The sequence below is a fragment of the Sparus aurata genome, chromosome 5 (assembly GCF_900880675.1).
Source record: "Sparus aurata chromosome 5, fSpaAur1.1, whole genome shotgun sequence".
NCBI classification, from domain to species: domain Eukaryota; kingdom Metazoa; phylum Chordata; class Actinopteri; order Spariformes; family Sparidae; genus Sparus; species Sparus aurata.
In genome coordinates this window covers 26,039,366-26,060,299 of record NC_044191.1, presented here as the reverse complement: position 1 = coordinate 26,060,299, position 20,934 = coordinate 26,039,366, and the positions used below count along the sequence as shown (strand labels likewise).

Below are 20,934 nucleotides of genomic sequence, written 5' to 3'. Positions count from 1 at the left end.
CAGCGTCTTATTAATGTATTACCCATCTAATTTGATCATGTATTTCTTGCTTCAGTAAATGTTAATATTTTTTTGGTAGCTGTGTTATTTGGCACTTATGGTAATCATTTCATGGCATCTAACAGTGTTCTGCATTGCAACCAGCTAAACATCCCTCATCTCATCAAGCACAAAGGAGAAACTACGGTGAACGCTAAAAACACAAAAGGTTTGATTTACTGATTACAATTATGACTATAGATGAAAATGAATCCAGGGTATAACATGTAAAAGTGGGAAGGCTTGTTTCTAACATGGACATGAAACCGCACAGACAATAACACATATCATTTATAGATTCCTTTATGAATCCATACTAAGCATGGATCATGATTATCTGTGAGACAGTCAGTGTTTAGTCTGTCCATTTTGGGCTACTGTAGAAACATGACTTTGCAACATTATGGACTATGGACTCAACTGGCAGTGACGAACATGAACTAACTGAGAGTCCGGTTGAGTAGGGAAACTCAAATGAGCAGCGCACTTCAACAATAATCAACACAAAATTAGCGTCAATACTGGTGAAACATCAAAGTACATCAAGGATGGAAGTTTAAGTCTTCCACCAAACACTTTAACCCAACATGAATTTGTAGATCAGAGGTTGTAAAAACAGCCTCAAAACTCACTCAATTTGTAAAATTGTTTTGCATTTTGTTCAAATAAGCTGGCATTTGTACGCAGGCTGAATGCATCTGCGGACACAATAAATTAATCACAAACTGTGAAACACATTCTTGAATCTGTCTTGTCTTGTCTTGTCTTTTATCATTAAATATTTGCTTTTATCACCAGTACTGAGACTCACTGCTCTTCATAGTTCACCTTCAGTGTGATCACAACCTGTATGCCTTTAATTGATAGTGTTGCAGGCTGGTGGGAAAATGGGTGAGAGTTTCATGACACATCATACTCGCATAATATTTCGAAGAAAGAACAAGGTGGTAATTAGTTTGTTTGCTGGTGTCTTGCTTGGCAAAGGTGTAAAATAGCTAAGTCTAACTATATGTATACATGTAGTGTTTATGTAAATGTAAACACACGATCTACGATCTGTTCAGTGACTTGACTATAGCCCAAAGTCAAAGGAGTAGCAGCGGTCGTCTTGGCAATCAATGGCTGTCACCACCTTCTGCCGGCAGCAACAAATTCATGAGGGAGAGGAAGATGACTTGTGAGACCCTGACAGGTGAGATATGTTGATGTACAACAGCAGCAACAACTCCAGCATAATGTGACCGATGTGTACATGCTGCTTATTTACTGAGTTGGATATTAATTCCCCTGACTATGAAAGGAACACTGTTTGAGGTGTCACTGCTTAATGAAGTTTCAGAGAGGAACACGTTCTAAAATTAAGGTGACAAATTGTGTGAGCAGTGAAAAACTCTTTGAAATGAAGGCCACAATTACATTAGTGTCTGTGTGTGGATTCATCTTGTATTTTGGTTTCGAGACACTGTGGGGCTAAGTCAGAGTTGGTGCCAAAAAATCAATTATGGATCAGCCTTACCTTCTTTGGGGCAAAGACATTGTGCTTCAGTTTCTCCACCAGCTCAGGTCCAGCTGAGGCCCAGGCCTGAGAGAACATCTCAGCCTTCTCTGGGTTTAGATGAACTGTCTCCAGCTGTTGCTGCAGAGAGGCTGGCTTCATATTATGATACACGGCCTGCAGGGGAGAGGAGATAAATGTTACCATTAACCATGTTTTACAGGTGTAACAGATCATTCTTATAGTCTTGTTCCTATTTACTGCCAACGCTCAACTCGGCATTGTTTCAATACAGCAATTCACAATGCAACAGTGACCCCCGCTGGAGAAATAGGCTCATGATGTCATTCACACTAAAGCTATAAATCCAGCTACTGTACAGATACAATTTCTATCTTTCTTTAAGATTTGATCACATATTGATCAAAAAGTATTCAACCATGCACAAAGCACACAACTAGAGGTTTTCTATCCATGGTAATGTGTCTCTTCATGGTCATGGCAGGCAAAGCAGTGCATACAGTACATTTGTAAACTGTGTCCTCTGTCATTATAAATTGTCTTGCGAGCATCCGCACAGCTCGTGGGGATAGCAATAGCGATTTTGTATGGTCAATTAGTGCAGTTTCTTTTTGTTTTTGGTTTACTGTTTTGCAACCCAAGAAGGTTAAATGTAAACTACATAGAAAAGTCTCTCTCTGTACTGAAATAACATATGGAAGAAGGAAGCACTGCATGGCTCCGATAGCTTATCCGACAGGTGCTCATTGTGGGAGCAGGTAAGAGTTAAAATCCTGGAACTCTTGCTTGACACTAAGTGGTGCTGACAACCATGGGGGAAAAAAATTTTCAGGCATATAAACAGACCGACACATGTCAACGCTAGGATTCTAACCATCAACTCTAGGTGTATCAGCTCTCGGTCTTCTTGGTCTCAAGGGGATGGAGACCTAGAGTTGACATGCGTTGGTGTGATTGATTGCTTGAGGAATAATTTTCCATGGTTTATCTACACCATTAAGTGTCAAGCAAGACTTTTTTGTAACATATCTAAATGGGTCAGACTCATCATATTGCTTCATTTCCACATCCAAATGAATGGAAACCTTCGGGCAGAGCCTTTTTCTTACTTGGCCTTTTTCATCACATCTAAAAACCTAATTTCAGCCACTAAAATTATCGAATTTTCTTGAAGAATAAATAAAAACAAAACCATAAGAAGAATCTGTATTTCAATCATGTTATAAACAAAAATTAGGTAAAAACTTGTACTAATGTGCGGTGATCTCCCCTCACCTGCTCTAGTATAAAGGCAGCAGTTTCCAGGACTAGATTAAGAGCCTGTTTATCCAATGAGAGGGCAGCCTGAAGTTTTTGCTCCTCATCTTCACTGAACGTCCGCTCTCCCTGTGAAAATAAAAATAACATAATTTACTGTGTCAGTGTGAAAAGGTCATTGAACAATTACTGTTTTCAGGAGCTGAAGAAAAAGATGAAAACCTTCTTTCTGATTTAGGATCAACAACCTTTTAAAAAGAAAGGAAACAGTTATAGAATAGACCACGTGGGTATCAAGAGCCAGGTTATGAAAGGAACCATTCAAATTCAATTTAATCAATGTGTCAAGGTTTGTTTTCACTGGTAGGTGCTTGTGTGCTCACGATCATATGATAATCTGATCTTAACCAAGTAGTTTTTAGGATAATCAATTTCTCATCATGATCAATAATCAAGTACAATTACCATATATTTGGTTACAGCATCAAGTTACATCATGAAAAATCTTTGGTAAATGAATCTTTGTAAATAAAATAATACAATGGGCCTTTGCAGTAAAGTAATATATTATCTTATATATATTATATAATAGGATAAAACTTATGACTCGACTTACTTACATCAGACAACTGTCATCTTTTCATCTCATAAATTACAGTATAACTAAATAATTGGCAAAATGTCACAGGTTATTTCACAGCAGACACTTGGGCTTCTCAGACTAGCAAAAGCAAAGGTTAAACAATTACCATCAACTAAAATGGCACTACTGAGTAGAGAGCATACCTCCGCATAGGCCCCACAGTCCCCTTAAATTGAATCAAGCCTAATCAAAAATCATAAATCATTAAATATCACAAGTTTTTTTGTCATCATAATATATGCATTTTCCCTGAGAGTAAAACTACAAAAAAAAACTTTGCACTGTTCCTGGATCCATGTCTTTAGCAGGATCCACCCCAAAAGTTAATCGGGTCTATTCTGGGCCAAAATGCATCCTCAATCCAAGTTTGGTGAAAATCTATTCTTTAGTTTTTGTGTAACCCTGCTGACAAACCAGCCAAGTAACAAACAGTCACAGGTGAAAACATAACAGTGGCTCCATTCCATGAGTGAGGAAGCCATATCAGTGAGCAATCATGCAACAGTCATTATAAATGTCATAAGATACATCTGTTCTTTACATCATTATCATTATCATCAAGATATCTTTTGAATGACATATTATGATGAAACAAAATTAATTTCATTTAGCAAGTCAAAAAAATCTAATCAACCACACTTATTGTTCATGGAATGAATGGCTGACATTTTTTGTCAACCAGCTAAATCTAATAAAAAAAAAACCTGAATGGTCAACAGGGCCAGGCATGAGTGCACATTCATTAGCGCAAGTCTGACTGATGCTGTGATAAGTCATTATGCATGCACTGCTCTCTCTCTGGCACTACAGCTTTCCTGCAAAAGCCTCAGAAGCCTCTTGTCTTTGTCACGGATAGCACTGTGCAGTCTCTGTACCTTCAAATGAAGCTTCTGAATGATGCGGGAGATCAGCCTGGAGAATTTGTTCGCATCAATTGCGTTGATGAAAGTCACCGCCTCTTTTATGCTGTTTGGAAAGAAGAGTCATGAACATTGATGACAGCGGTGTGGAAAGTACTCAGATCTTTCAGTTAACAAACAGAATAAGACTTTACGGACCAAGTATCATGTCCTAGATGAAAGGCATTTCACTCTAGCCGCCAGTGAATTTCAAAGGTAACTGCAATGTATATATGACAGCAAAGACACATACAAACATATCCCAGTGACAAAATACAGCATCAGTAGACAGGAGGTTTCCACAGAATAAATAAGACCATCTGGGTGAAGACTGAATGGCAGCCTGAAATGAGGTTGTGTGTAGACATACTGTCACACACACACAGCCAAATTAACCAAACCTCATAATAACAATTGAAAGAGAACTTTCACAATTTTACTTAAGTCAAATTTAACAAAAACCTAAGTATTGCTTATCTAAAATGACCAGTTAAGAAGAATTGTGCTTTTTAGGTGCATTAAGTGCATCTTATATTACAGTCATATGTTCATGTCATATCAGATCTTCACTATGCTATAATCTGGGCAGGTAAGACTGCAGTATCTTCAGGAGAGATAAGTGACTTGAATTGAGACTTGACTTGCCTTAACTGAATAATCGACTTGACTTAAATTTGCCTGATAAAAAATGACTTGAGACTTGCCTGGGACTTAGACCTAAATTATTTTAGTCACATTTCTGGCACAACTATAACCAATTCAAAAGAACTGTGACTTTAAGCCTCAGTTTGTGATTGTTAACTATTGCATTTATACATTTTTACACAAACTAATATGGTATTTAAGGTAGTTTGATCGCCTTGTTCTGCTACCTTTTCGAGTCAAGTCAAGTCAAACTTTATTGTCAATGCTGCTATGTGTACAGGACATACACAGAATTAACATATCGTTTCCCTCAAATCCCTGGTACCTTGTTTGACACTAAAATAATGCATAAATACTATAGCAAAATACTAATAATTTGAAACAACAACAAAAAAACACTAATTCATCAATATCAATTGCAACTTAACAATAAAAAAATCAGCTAATACATTATGTGTATAGCATATTATTGTTTGTTAACAGAAACAAACGATTAACTCTCTCCTTAAATGTAGCGCGGTATTGTTATTGTGCTGAGTCTTACTAGAAGACAACAGTATACTGTCGATACCTCACAAAAACATGTAGCTACTTCACTCTACCACAACGCGATGAGTCCTCATGTAACGTTATAATTTAACGTACAGGTTTGTTAGAAGAAGTGGAAGAAGGAAGCTACAGAGGGCTAATTTTCCCCCAAAAAAGAGCAATAAAATCTGATAATAACGCAGTTTAACGATGGCATCAGAAACATAAATCTTCCTCGAGCTAGTTCTACGTGTTTGCTAATATTCATTGATGCACCACATCAAAATATCGAGAACTTTCATAAAGCTGCGTTAGGCTACAGGTAACTTAGCTTGACGTTAGTTACTGGAAATACTCCTTGTATTTCTTTATAATTAAAGAGAGAAGCAGCCCACCTTTGTGTTTCTTTGATAATTGAAGTCATTGTTGTCTGTTGCTTTTTCTATGAATGAAAAATGAAGAGTTGTGTCAAAGTGTCAAAGCAGCAGCAGCAGCATCCTCTCACTGTTGTTATTCCGCCTTCCTGTTGTCACGAGACAGACAGCGGTACATGTGACAGTCAAAGCTGCGACAAGCATGCGCAGTGAAGAACGAATTACAGACAAATCAATTACTTTAAGTGTCACTTTATTCTCTAACACAACAGTGTCAAGAATAATATGTCAATCGATTTCTCAGTAACTGTGACCATACAGCTGAATCCGTTGGCGCGGTGTTTGCGTAAAGCTGGGCACAACTGAAGCTTCTGCTACAAGAGTAAGTACGGAATATGTAATGGACAAACAGAGCCGGCGACAAATGCGCAGGGAAAAGCATAAGCCTACTGCTGCTTACACCCATAATCTCTGACATGGAACCCTTTATGAAGTTGATACTATCTAACTAACGATTTAATAATCTTTCCTAAAACAGTAATGAATGCCTTACATGCCAGTGAAGCCATTTAATAGAACAGTTTTTGGGGTGCCTAGTTATTAAAAAACCACATGGGTAGGCATTTAAACATCCATTTTGATAATAATGGAGTCAAAAATGTTGGCTGGTTTCTTATAAGTCCTCAATTACTGATTAGAGTTATTGAAGGATAGACCAAGTCTGTAACCAAGTGTTTATTATCAATAAATAAAATAAATATGAATACATAAATATAATATGTAACAATTTGCCATTATGCTGCATTGCATAATGGTCCAAATAAACACACCAATAGAAAAGTACTGCAAGTGCACCAAAAAAATTTACATTTAATTGTGAAAGGGCAACCCTGAACTGATAAACAAGAGATCCACAAAGGCATAAAATCCGCACAGGACTATTCACATGATCTCAATATTACTTTTTTTTTTTTTTATATCGCAGTTATCATTGTTACCGGCATGTTGTGACAGCCCTGGTGTTGTGTGAACTGTGTTAACCAGATCATCTGCAGCCGTTTCCTTGGAATAAGTGGTCAAATAGTCTAAACAGGCAAAGACTTTTCAAAACCAAAAATTTGACTGTAGAGCATTAGCATTTTTATTCAACATTAATACAGTCACCAGTTACACCTGTTAACTCTTTTATTTCACTACATGACCCATACCTTAAGTAATAGCCTGCCACATACTGATTTTTTTGACAAGATCTCATAAGTGAAACATCTCCAAGGACAAAATAATGATATGGTGCATCTAAGACTATTTGTTGAATGTACTGTACAAGACACATATTGAAAATATCAAACGAGAATGATGATGATAATGAAAAAAGACAAACACAACGATTGAATTTCGACAGTTTATTAAGTTGAAAAAGAAGAGAAAAAAGTTCATGCACAGATTAAAATTAAGAGAAATATTTGATAAGACATGATAAATCATTTAAAAATATTTTGCATACAAATAAGAAAAGAAAAAAAAATCATTTCAGCATATATTCATATTTCTATCACACAGCATATCCGCAATATAATAATATTGTTTACTGATTTTACCAGCGAGCTGTAATGTATGACTTCCAATACTGTAGCAGACCTGTTCCAATTTGGTATTTGTAATGGTTTCATGCTCTTTCCTCCACGAGTTGATTTCTCAAGCCAGATATACCAAACCATTAAGTCTTTCCCAAAATGTCACCACCTGCCACACTTTCTCTTTTAAGTAAACACTTGTCAGTGAAATAATTTCAGTTACAAAGTGACACAGAATGGTACTGTAGCAGCTAAACGTCAAGGGCCAACCCCCATCGAGGCAGAAGGAATGTACCACTGATAAATAAATACTTAATTTTTCCTTCCAACAGATTAAAAAAAAAAAAAAAAAAAATCACATAAAACACTCTTTTTTTTTTATAGGAAAAACAAAGAGATAACAGCCAGAACAAGGAGTGTCAAATCACACGGTACCTTCAAGATGTATAGTTTTGATAAAAGTTAGTAATTTGAGGTTTTGGTAAACAGATTGCATCACGGTAAACATTGGCTGACATCTGCAGGCTCAGGATCTCGCTGCCACTATTTGAAGGAGGGTAAATTTGGCACTTTTATGCTGATGTCACCAATGTTGATGTTTCTGGGCATTTCCGGGAGGTTCATGTTCTTTACAGCTGATACGGCACGAGCAGGCGCTCCTGCAATACCGGCCTGCACACACATACACACACAAAACACACATGGAGGGGATGATAAGATACAAATCAGTAAATCAAAAATCATGCTGTACACGACACAGACACACACACACACACACACACACACACACTGAACCGTGAACATTGGACACACATACACACAGTGCTAAACAGAGACAAACAACTGCTGACAAAATGCAAAAGCACTGACAGCTACTCGGACAGACAACATGTGCAAAATGTACATTCAGATGCCTTCATAGCTTCATATGCACATGCATTATTTGGTTCTATAATGATTTACACCACAACCAGAGCCAATTATGAATCAACTGTGAGGACACACTGTACTAGACCATTCACTAATTTGAATATACTGAGCAGTACTGGACATTCATCAAATGGACAAAAGGCAGCATTGCTTGGAAAGTGAACCCACCGGACTCTTGAGGACCGATAAGGGTAAAAATGCATGGAGAGAACTGGGTAAAGCAGAAAAAATGGATTTTGGATATGAAGACGGAAATGACGTTTGGATAGATAGGCGTGTGTAGAATGTGTGCGTCAAATTTTAAGGGAACATGTCAAACGTAATCTTAGCCATAATAAAACAGATGATTCTGCTCTTCTCGTGGGTTGAGTTGCTTCTGGACAGACTACGCATGACTGTCTAAATACATATTTGTGAACACAGGAACAAGAATATTGGGTAACGCTTTATATTGCAGTCCGTTAGTTAATAGGCAAAACTAAGTCCTTAAAATGAGACGCTTACAAACATTAAAAAGACTATACAGGTGTTAATTATAGCACAACAAACACGTTCATTGTTAGAATAATATAACTATCTTAATGTTAGTTTTGCACTTCACTGCTAACATTGATTTATTATTATTTAATATGTATCCATATTTTATCAACCTTGATCACATGCAGCGCTCATTCCAGATGTCGAGCTGGAGAAGGCATAGCTAAGTGTTAAAAAAAAAATCATGGCATTATGGCATTGGCTTTGTATTTTTTTCATTTGATTTGATTGACAGAATGCCTGCATCTTTGTTCTTATGGAGCAAGTCAGTGAACTAATATCCAAAACTGGCTAAAGCCACTCAACCTTCATTTCAAATGTCATCGCTAATCATTATGTTGAATGAAAACTGTCCCCAGATCATTTTTTAATCAAGAACCAAGTTGAATTCAAGATTAATTTTTAAAAATGCCGCAAAGCCAATTTCTTGTGGAAAAGATAATTGGTACTAACCTTTACAAAGTAGCACAATACAATATGAAGTAGGAGGAAAAAATGCTCTAGTGAAGAGTGGTACTGTGCAAAAAAAGTAAATATTTTTTCACAATTCTGACTTCTTTTATTTTCATTATGAAGTGGGATCATTAATTAGAAACATGAACTTCTAAAATGTTATTATCTTTTAAAAAACCTTTTCCCTTCCAAGTCCGTTTATCATGCTGTTGTGAACACTTAGATAGTTTTAATAATATCAATAAGCACCTCATAAAACTCATAAGGTCCTGATTTCCTATTAACTAATGCCCATTACCTTAATATGAAGCGTTACCGAATATGGTGTCATTTACACGTCTACAGTGTAACTACTGATGACATGAGGAGGTTGTAAGTCTAGTAGTGTTTAACTACGATGGGAGATCTATTCTCAGGGACAGAGGAGGCACTTAGCTCTAACACAATGAATCTCAATGCTAAAATGTATCAAAGCAATTCAGCATTCTTTTTTAAACGTAATGTATCAAGGTAGTTTAGCTCTTTTGACACAGTAAAAACACATCTGCAGAGAGTGAATGATTTGATGTTTTCATCTCAAGCGTGAGTAGACAATTGAGAATCACTGTGGTTAGAGATCCCCCACCCACCCCCCCCCCGACTGAATCTTTAGCAGAAAGACCCAAAAATGACCACAAGGTTTGAGGCACAGCAGAACTGTATGTTCCCCCGGCTCTGTGAGGACAAACCCTCGTAAATCATTTAGCGATATGGCACACAGAGTATGTCTGGAATGTACATTCATCCACTTCACTTAGTTTCACAAGGTTATTTCAATGGACCGTTTGTCTTGTGGGCATTCCTCCCTCTGCCACGACTGAAGGAGACTTGTGTTGGACGGAACGATGACCGTGGCATTAACTGAGAGGAACGCTGACTGTCAGACTCCAGATACTTTTGCCTCACAGTGGGTAGCCTGGAGCCCCACTGTGTAAGTCCAAAATGGTGGGTTTTTAATCAAACGCCGGGTGACTAACATGTACAGAAATAGTAACGCCAGCTGTGAAATGCACAACGGTGGCTTGATTCTCTGGTCTGTGTTCAGTCAGAGAGCCTTTTCAAGGCTGGAGCAGTTCCCCCTAAAAATAAAATGTGAGAAATGACGACAGTAGAAGGCTTTTATTTTTGGTTTAAGGCAAGCTGTGTGTGTTTAGTGGGTGAGACCTTTAAAGGAATACGCATCATTTCAGATAATAAGCTTATTGGCTTTTTCGCAGGGAGTTAGATGAGAACTCGACATCACTCTTAGGTGTGTATGCTGAATATGTAGCTGTGGCTCGCAGCCACTCAACATACCTTAGCACAAACCCTGGTGACAGCTAGCCGTGTTATGTGTAAAAAAAAAAAAAAGTAAACCTACAGAACACAAATAAACAGGCTACATGTCTTTATTAAACCTGCACAAACACTAAAGTGCAAAAAGACAAATTTGCCATTTTACCAAGGGTTATGTGTCAAACTATTTCTTTGCCAGGACAAGCAACTTCCTGTTCCCACGGGCTGCTTGGCAACCAGTCCTGGCCAGCCGGCCAGCTAGCTGTTCTTCCTCTTTCCATCCTTTACACTGAGCTAGACTAAACTAAGCTATCCTGCTGTTATGTACATATTTACCATACAGATACCAGAGTGGTATTGATCCTCTCATCCAACTCTCTGCAATAAAACAGACGAGAGGCCGGAGAATTTATGGCACAGTGTCACAGCTAGAATACAAAATAAGGTCTGTAGCCTGTTAGATATAAATGTCTTTAAAATACAGTGGGTGGACAATATAACAGGTACACCTTACAATACTGTTAATGCAACACGACAAACTGCAGCTTCAAAAGTGACTATAGCGTTGAATGCCCACCTCTTGTTTGAAAGATTGCATTACACTGTCAGCTGTTTCTATTATCCAGCCCATCCCGTGTACATTCACCAAAGTGACAAGAAAACAAAAGTTTTAAAGAGGAACATTTTTGGGTCTGCCATTAAAGATTCCTATTGTATGTTAGTGACGTCAGCTTGCTATTACATGGAGGGCCATATGGAGAGACTTGGGGAGAAGTAAACTTCAGTTAAGGTTACAGTGCTTGGTTGTAAATTTAGCAGTACCTGTGTCTACCTGTCCTGCCTGGTAGACTGAAAGATAAACGTCTGTAAAGAGAGAGAAGAATGGAAAGAACTAGACAGGGTCAGGAAAAAGAGGAATGAGGAATGTTAAAGCAGATTAAAGTAATTACAGTTTATCTCCACAGAAAAAAAGTGATAGGACCTATCATAGACCACATCTTTAAAGCAAACTACATGATTTAAAGCATCTCTCACATTTATTTTCACCACTATAAAACAAAATTAAAAGATTGAGAAAGTTTGATGTAATAAACAATAATGCCGCCTAATCAGTCAGATTGGAGGGAGAACAGCTCGGCCCTTGTTCCCCAGAGAATGCCCTATAAATGCACAATGTCGTTTTGAATTAGCGTCGGTGTGAGTGAACACACACGGCGGTCTAGGGTAGGTCCAAGAGGGAAAGACAGAGCAGCTCTGATGATTGTAGAACAGTAAAATACTCTGCTTACAGAACATCAATCGAAAAAGAAGATTCTGTCTCGTCAAGGGCACAAAATGCAATTGAAGATTATTAGAAAAAAAGTGTACTTCGTTAACACTGAAAGTTTTACAAGTCAAATGTTAGAGCACACAACTGATGTCAGCGACGATATAACCCTTCGATTTGTTGTCATCGTAACTAAATTCCAACAAATTTGCAAACTTTGTGACTTTCTGTCAGTGATTGTCAATGCAAAAAGTTAGAGGGACTCATCGCCTCAAATGTTTTGATATTAAAACAAGGCCAAATCTTTACTTTTTTGGACTATCAGCGGCTAAAATCCACATTATGGAAAAGAGAAACGATTTCTTCAAATTGTCTCTGGCTGTCAAAAAAACGTCCGGGTGAGCAAATGAATGTTTTTTATCTGCTCGCAGAAGCTGTATGGAAAGCAAAGCAATGTCCTTGCACAGAGCAAATATCTAAGCGAGGACACTAGCTTATTGATGTTACAAAACAGATCGGAAAAGCATTTACGCCAACATGGACAGCTTGTATAAATTCACATTCTTCACTGGAATAATAAGAATGTAAAACACAACCTACAACCAGCCTGTTTTCATGGATTTATGGTCGAATATAAGATGGTGGTTGAGCGACTCAATGGCCAGAGATGCACTGGACAATGATACAGTTAGGTCTCCATAATAATGACACAAGTGATGACTATGATACTGTACTTTTATACTGAGGGATACAGGAGAGGATATGTTGAGGCCCTGTGTCGGGACTGAGCAGTGCAGCAGCGAGAGGAGAGGCCGAAAAGAAGAGCACAAACACTCAAGAGTAGGTAGGGAGCATCCACAAGGTCACTTGAGAGTAGCATGCAGGGTGCAGCATACACACATGCCTGCATACTGCATACGATGCCTCCGAGAGTATGGAGGCAGAGTCAGGTCATACATACAGTACAGGACGCGCAGGGTCAGGCTTACCTCAGACTTCTCCATCTTGTTCTGGGCGTCCACCTGCGTGATGATTTCGTTCATGTTGGTCTCTAGGACCATCCCGCCCATCACCATCTCCGCCAGAATGTTGTGGACCTACAGACAAAGAAGAGGTTTCCATATCATTAAAACAAATATACGCATATACCGCATGTGTTTCAAGTACACCTAACTCGCATTTACAGTCTGCAAATATTCTGTAGATGGCTTATAAAGAGCTTTATTTATATGGTAAGCTGATATAATTAAACAATAAAATGCTTATGCTTATTAATAATACACATTATTTGTCAACAATTAGAATATATACACCAGTTACACTTACAGGCAACCTCGTGAGAAGTTATAATTGTAGGCAAATACATTAATAATCCTTTTTAGCTGCTCACAACTACATTCAGTGATGTTTTGTATTAAGGTCTTTGTAATAAGTTGTTGATAGTTAATAAGGCTAAGTTATAGGTCAGTGAGTTAAACTCAATAAATTAATTGTTAAGTTTTTTGTAAAGTGCTTCAAGTGCTTATAAATGTCATGTTGTCTAACAATACACCTGTGTTGATGCACTTATTTAGTGCTTAATACATTATAAATGTCTTCAAACATGTTAATGATGCTATTATTAACACTTGCATAGTCTTATTAAGCCCATCATTATGTTTCTAACTATCTCATAGGAACTTATAAGGCCCTATATAAATAATGTTTATTACAAATCTTATATATAATCTTGGTATAAAGTGTTGTATGCGCTCCTCACTTTTACACAAACCACACTATAAAGCTTTACCCTTCGTTCTAGTGTGTCATAAACCATTTACTGAATGTTTAAATAGTGCTTATGAATGCTAAATTGTGGAACTCAAATTAAAGTGTTGCTGTCATGTTAAATTATATCAAAGAACACAAAAAAAAAGACAATTACATTTGTGGTTGTGTCCACCCGAAAGACTTGGGCCAACCCTACTGACCCTGATGGCTGAAATCAAAACTGCAGTAAGGTTGTTGTTACAATGAAATCATTACTTTAATTACAGATTAATATGCTGATTATTTTCTGTGTTTGTTTTTGTTTGGTTTTTGGGGGGGTTTTTTTGTCTTGTTTTGTTTTTTAATGAGTGAAAAATGTCCAAAAAAAAAACAAATGCAAAAACCTTTTCATTTAAATGTCTTACTTGCACTTTAAAGCACTTCAAAACTCAAATATATTACTAGAATAGGATCACATTAGTATAGAGAAACAGCAAATCCTCACATTTGAGGAGCTAAAATTACTGTAATTAATTCATCAATTAAGATCTAAATGGTATCATATATTTAAATTCCTTTGTAAGAGGCCAGTTATGACTGAAATCAAAATATGGGAAGTCACCAGTTACGTCATCAGATGACTATGTCACTGTGATATGAGGCAATAACGGTTCAGGCAGGATATTACAACTGATTCCTGATTTTCGAAAAATGTATGGGATTAAACCATCAATCAGTATTATAGATAGGTAACATCAAAAAGAGGCAAACAGATTATTAGATTATTTCCTACCTTGTCTACATGGAAAATTAAGTCGAGCTCACAGACATTCTCAAAGCATTTGTCCAGCGTTTCCACAAATACCTGAAGATGTAAGGAATATATTGTTTAAAAAGAAGAAAGAAAGAAAGAAAGAAAGAGAGAAAGAAAGACACTAAAAGTATACTGCAACGGAGTTAAAGATACACAATGTATTCCCAGGCTTTTTACCTGGATTAAGTCTAAAATTCCTAGTTCACTCTCTGAGGAGTCCACACAAAACACAAAGTACAGTGTGGCGTAGTGTCTGTAGATCAGCTTGTAGTCTGATCCTCCAATCAACCTGAAACACAGCGGACAAGGAAACATCACACCGGTTACCTGTCCTGACTGGATACATGTCACACAACTCCAGATGACGGAGAACGTTCGGAGGGAAGAAATGCAAGAGCAATCGGAGTAAAACGACACCTGATCCACTCCTCATTCATGAATGATAAATAACCTTTGAGACCCAGTTACTACCGACGGGCGTTCAAAAAGCCCTCTGAGCTTTCCTTTTCAATTTCCTGCAATGCTGCTCCAGAGTAAATTATCTACTTGTGTATTTACTTCCACTGACACTTCGCTTGACAATAGCACACAACAACTTACATTCCACCTTCGAGGAAATTACAGACGTTCTCGTCTCTTTTTGAGACCAAGTGGAAGGTTTCCCTGATGATCTGTTGCTCCGTGTCTTCAGTCTACGGGAGGAAATGAGAAAAAAACAGATTGTTAGACAAAGAGAAGAGGGTAAATAATGTGTTGTTTGTACGCCTAATACCCTCCTGTGAGCAATCTCATTACTTCCAGCCAGCAGACTGGACCGACAGCTAAATTAATGGTTCACCTCTCGCTCCTCTCCTTTTCGTGAACACATGTATTAGTTCTGAGCGAAGGAGCGGGATTTATACACTAACCGTTCTCTTTGTCATAATGAAACACACACTTATGCCTGCGGGCTACAGGGGCAATCAGTTCATTGTAGAAGCTGAACGGAGGCAGGGTTATCTTATTGTTTGCTAATGGATGAGATTCTGTTTAAAAACCTCAAATAGCTGGAGGCAAGTTTGCAAGCATTCACTAAAAGGCTTTAAGAGACAATCAAAATATAACATTTCCTGAACTAATAAAGGGCCACGAAAAAAAAAAAAAAAAAAAAAAAACTGATTCAAGATATAATACACCAAGTTTATAAATATCCAACTGCATCGAAGATTGCTTTAGGGCTAAACAGAAAAAATATATTTTCGATAATAAAACTGAAAGATGAAAATGCAGTCCCAGGCAAAAGACCACTGTGTTAAAAGTCTTGTTGTGTATAGAAACACTGAGTCAGCTTCACCAAAGGGTGCTAACGACCCCCCTAGGAGAGCATAACAGGTCAGTGAGCACAAGGAGAGAAGAGGTTGTCCGGTACGTGGCTGGCTGGAAGGCTGAATCAGTCATGTGACCTGTAGCATCCGACCAGCAGGGTTACTCACAGTTTAAGCACAACGGTGCAACTTTGCACAGCAGGAGCGTCTTCTCATTAAAAGATGTTTGTGGTGTTGTGTAAGTGGTTCCTGCACACTAACTACATTTGGTATTCTGGACATGCAGATTTCCTCTCAATTTTGGCAAAGTATCAGTAGCAGTGACACCTCTCTTCCCTGAGTGGGAGACATTAAATGTGAACTTCAAGTGCATACAGGTGGCCTTACAGCGAGGACACAATTACAAAACGCAACATCCCCATGTTGTGACATGTTTCCTATCTGTTTCTACACTGAAATGTCCAAAAAGAAAGGAAAGAATTACTCTTATAGAATATCTTTAACACTGTACTGTGGCTATCATGTACTGAAACTGTTCTGAATATAATAACTTCTCCCATGCAGACATGTTTTAAATCATCACTACTATGTTTGGCTACATTTTCATTCATTATCTGTTTTTATGCCAGCCTCTCCACTTGGGGATTGCAACAATTAATTGATCGACTGGTTTGAGTTGTTTTTTTTTAGATTTCTTCTCAGATGCTAACATTAGCATCAAGGTCTAGATGTAAATCAGACCTAATCGTCCATATTTCAAATAAACAACCGTAAGCAAAACACAAACGTTTTGTATGTTTGGGCGCCCTGATAATATCAGGATATCACTATCAGATAATCTATGCTGAACAGCATGTTTTGAATGGGCACTGCGGACACTTGTCTATGTACATATTTCACTCTCCTCTCAGCCCAACATGTCACCCTTATATCAGACGGATGCTTAACCTTTAGGTCTGAGCCAGCAGGCCGGCTCCAACTAACAAGATAACGCCTCTTTCTCAGCACAACGCACACACACACACACACACACACACACACACATATTGTCTGCACAGCCTCTAAAGCAGGCCCTCAGTCTTAACAATAAACTAACTTAAAGACGGTTTCACAGCCAGCAGCATGTGTGAAATATTATATCCTGCCATGCAGCCAGTAAGCCTTCACCTCAGCATTTAATATAACAGATGGTGTCTGCATACAGCCTCCTTATAATCCGATCAATTTCAATTCATCCTACTGAAACACAGATACAGCCATGGCCATCTCAACAGACCCTGCAACAGGCTAAATAAAGCAACACTGTGTTTTGACTGCAGACAACAGGACTGCAGCTAACCAGTGTTTTCAGTATTGATTCGTCTCTAAAATGTCCAAACACTGTGAAATCATCAGCACTGTTTCCTACAGGTGATATCTTTAAATATCTTGTTTTACTCGACCTACTGTCCAAACTCTGTTCAATTCTTTATGTTGAAACTTTACATGTCATTAGGTTTTTTCATTCCAAATCGTCTTTATGTTGTCTGGTTAGGTTTAGGAAAAGATCTTGATTTGGATTAAAATAATTACAGATAAAGATGCATGGGTTCATTTTAGACAATAAAGCTTCTTGTAAAACTGTAAAATATCTTGCCTCCTTTACAAACAGTAAGTGTTTGATAATCACATTTGAGGGATCACTGCAAAGAATGTGTGTATATATATCGGCTGATATGTCAACATATCGGGAGGGAGAGAGTCAGAATAACAGCCATGCTAATCAAGCTTGGCTGAAGGCCGCTCCTGGCTAGTGTCTGGTAAAAGGACAAGCAAATGGACACAATGGGACTCAGGCTGGCCAAACAACATGGAATCAGACACTACTGAGCCCACAGACACCTGTCTCCACCACCACAATGCAGATCAAGCTGTTGCAGGAGAGGTGGCCTAACATCGATGCTTGGCGCTCACACACAGTCGAAGTGGATGTGTTACCTAGATTGTCGACCACATTATCATCACCATTGCGTTGCTGCTGTTTACATCCACCTTGACGCAGATTCAAAAGATGCACTAAGTGTATATATAGATGCAACCCTGTGTTTTATAATGACGAATAATTAACCATGTACCTATAAGAGTTTTTCGGTCCCCAATGTCGATAATAGCATTGGCCCAGAAATCAGGTACGGGTGGGCTTTAAATTCACAACAAAAAAAGTGGGGATATGGAAATGTTCTGTTTTAACATGTGTAAACAGCCGATCACCTGTGAGAGTGTCCAGTTCAGGTGTGACTTTCTTACACTTTCACATAATGACACGAAACCTTTTCAATCCACGTGAGAAAAAAAAAAATTTGCTTTTTCACCTGTGAAAAGGACCAAAAAATCCACATGTGACATTTTGGTAAAGGAGGCAGAGTTAATGAACATGTCTGGCCGGGGCACCTTGCTATTGTAAGCAGCAATATTAAAGAAAGGGGGGGGGGGTTAGGCGGCCAACCTTGAGATATAAATCCAATTATGGGAACAAGCCAACACAGCTTGCCCGGTGAACGGATATTACATAACCCGTCATTAGCCACCTACATGGAGCTCGTTTCTTTGTGTTTTCTGACAGGACGTGTAGGTAAGTTAATGACAGCGGAGCTCATTGAGCCCCAGCAGCGCTGAGAGGTTTGAATGAATGAGCACGAGTCACTCACAAGGGCGTTGTTGAAGTCATGTGACACAAACAGAGTCCACTGTGAGTCCGGCGTCAGCACAGCTGGATTTAAAGGAATAATAAAAAATAAATAAATAAAAAAAGTGGGCTCGGTCCAGTTCACACAGGCTCGGCAGGAACAGGATAGCCTCGCTTCGGCTTGCACACGTTCAATTATTCATATTTAAAAGGACAGACTGACATCTTATACAGCAGGTCTGAAACAAAACAGCACATCATCACCTGGGCTGTTTAAAGTCAAACACCTTCCCATTCAAACTGTGTGCAACAACATCGGGACGTATGCAGCGTTCGCAGGGGGGCTCTGGTTCGGTCAACATTAAAACAAAGTATCATAACAGCCACACGTTCATATTTCTGGTCGACTTCTCCCATCCTGGCCCATCGATCGCACGAACAAGCAGCACAACATGCAAACAGCGGTGCAACAAATCTCCCGTTACTCACATAATGCTCGTAGAATTTAGACAGCCTCGGTTTCCCATGGTTGTTGAATATTAAAATGGCTTTAATCATGATTGTAGCTGAACGGAGGGAGGCGGGGGAACAAAACGGGGATCAGTCTGCGAAAGACTGCTGTCCGTCGACTCCCGTGGACCAAGATCCGTCCGGGATTCACGGCTAAACCCCGTCTCGGTGGTAAGGTTAATACGGGATAGCTTTCAGGTACACGCTGCTACTCCTCCATCGTCTCTTTACGGAAATATTCCACGTCAAAGGACCAGTCACTCGCCTCCCTCTCCTCGCTACGGCAGTCGCGATGGGACAAACTTCCGCCGTCCGCCGCTGCTGGAAACACCAGAGGAAGAAAAGTGATTTGTTCTGTTCGTTCTGCTGTACTCGGATCATCCATGCGGTGGTGTCAGACTGAAGAAATAGTGGTTCGCGTTTGCTTGGTCAAATCAGCCGCACGTTGTTTTCTAGTGCGAGAATCTACTAACATTTACGGTAATCCTAATGAAACCGCTCTGAAGAGCTTCTGGTAGTGACTGTGGGGCAGACTGCAGTCTCACATCAGATCCATGAAACATACGGTACTTTTACAGTAATTATACCCGGTAATAAAATGAAGGTATCACGAAGGTATGCGTCCGGGTTTCAAAGTAAAGGTCGAAAGAAAAAAATATGGATATTTCACCCAACTTTGACGTGGAATAAAAAGCTTATTTTCTATAAGTAGTCCAATATTCATACACTACTGAACTGAGTACTTCCTGGACTACGTGCACGAATAAACTGGAGTACTTTTACTGTGTACTTTTGAAGTAATCCTGTGTCAAAATCCTTAACAGAGGACAAGATTAAGTATATTTCACCCAATTTTGACGTGGAATAAAAAGCTTATTATCCATAAGTAGTCCATGATTCATATACTGCTGAACTTAGCACTTCATAGACTACGTGCATGAATAATATGAGGTACTTTTACTGTGTACTTTTCCAATAATCCTGTGTCAAAATCCTGATATTTCACCCAACTTTGATGTGGAATAAAAAGCATATTATCCATAAGTAGTCCATGATTCATATACCGTTGAACTTAGTACTTCCTAGACAACCTGCATGCATAATATCAATTACTTTTACTGTGGACTTTTTAAGTAAACCTCTGTCAAAATCCTTAACAGAGAAATAGAATAAGTCTTTTCGCCCAAATCTGATGTAGAAATGTACTTGTAACCAAGTATTATTACTTGTGCAAATCTGAAACTTGGATTCATGAGTAGGTCTTTTTCCAGTCATAACGACACCCCAAGCATATAAGGCCATGGATACAACTTGAGAAGTGAGCTGACCATCAGCCAGCAGACGTTGACTGTGGTTGACTTGGAGCAGAAGGAAACAGTTGAGATAGATGTGCCAATCCTCGCTGACAGTTTCATCCTGGTATTTCTCGTATCAGGAGTTGAAGGAACATACTATCTTTTTGTGCTCCGTCTTCCCGATGTAACCACAGTCAGCGTCTGCTGGCTGATGGTCAGCTCACTTCTCAAGTTGTATCCATGGCCTTATATGCTTGGGGTGTCGTTATGTATGGAAAAAGACCTACTCATGAATCCAAGTTTCAGATTTGCACAGTGTTGGAAGAAATACTCCGATCTTTTACTTAACAAAAAAGGAACACTAATCCAGCAGCGGTGAGAGGTTTGAATGAATGAGCACGAGTCACTCACAAGGGCGTTGTTGAAGTCATGTGACACAAACAAAGTGCACTGTGAGTCCGGCGTCAGCACAGCTGGATTTAAAGGAATAATGAAAAATAAATAAATAAAAAAAGTGGGCTCGGTCCAGTTCACACAGGCTCGGCAGGAACAGGATAGCCTCGCTTCGGCTTGCACACGTTCAGTTATTCATATTTAAAAGGACAGACTGACATCTTATAC

At 38.7% G+C, this 20,934-nt stretch overlaps 2 protein-coding genes across 3 annotated transcripts in view; both read right to left on the bottom strand.

The window, feature by feature from the left end:
• Positions 1-6,213, bottom strand: part of commd10 (COMM domain containing 10) — a 63,283-nt gene extending 57,070 nt beyond the window's left edge. The window contains exons 1-4 of the mRNA XM_030415859.1: positions 5,923-6,213; positions 4,331-4,421; positions 2,831-2,941; positions 1,556-1,711 (exon numbers count right to left, since the gene is read on the bottom strand). Of these exons, the coding sequence (XP_030271719.1) occupies positions 1,556-1,711; positions 2,831-2,941; positions 4,331-4,421; positions 5,923-5,951 (387 nt within the window). The 5' untranslated portion in view covers positions 5,952-6,213. The remainder of the gene's footprint in view (positions 1-1,555; positions 1,712-2,830; positions 2,942-4,330; positions 4,422-5,922) is intronic.
• A 1,076-nt stretch (positions 6,214-7,289) lies between these two features.
• Positions 7,290-19,351, bottom strand: ap3s1 (adaptor related protein complex 3 subunit sigma 1). 2 transcript variants are annotated; one of them, XM_030417919.1, is made up of 7 exons: positions 18,998-19,351; positions 15,140-15,231; positions 14,717-14,828; positions 14,519-14,590; positions 12,966-13,073; positions 11,532-11,573; positions 8,014-8,147 (listed from the first exon to the last, which is right to left on the bottom strand). In XM_030417919.1, exons 1-6 carry the CDS (start codon positions 19,064-19,066, stop codon positions 11,538-11,540), a joined length of 489 nt encoding a protein of 162 aa, XP_030273779.1. In that variant the 5' UTR covers positions 19,067-19,351; the 3' UTR covers positions 8,014-8,147; positions 11,532-11,537. The 2 variants fall into 2 exon arrangements, with proteins under 2 accessions (XP_030273778.1, XP_030273779.1); XM_030417918.1 differs by lacking the exon at positions 11,532-11,573 and having other exon boundaries at positions 7,290-8,147.
• Positions 19,352-20,934: the final 1,583 nt, after the last annotated feature.

What these genes read in the sequence shown, in the direction of transcription:
- ap3s1 (XM_030417918.1), bottom strand. Translation starts at nt 19,066, where the DNA reads ATGATTAAAGCCATTTTAATATTCAACAACCATGGGAAACCGAGGCTG. An exon ending in AATTTCCTCGAAGGTGGAAT is followed by an intron (nt 14,829 to 15,139) that starts GTAAGTTGTTGT and finishes GCTGTGTTTCAG; the next exon opens with GTTGATTGGAGGATCAGACT. An exon ending in ACAAGATGGAGAAGTCTGAG is followed by an intron (nt 8,148 to 12,965) that starts GTAAGCCTGACC and finishes ATGTGTGTGCAG; the next exon opens with GCCGGTATTGCAGGAGCGCC.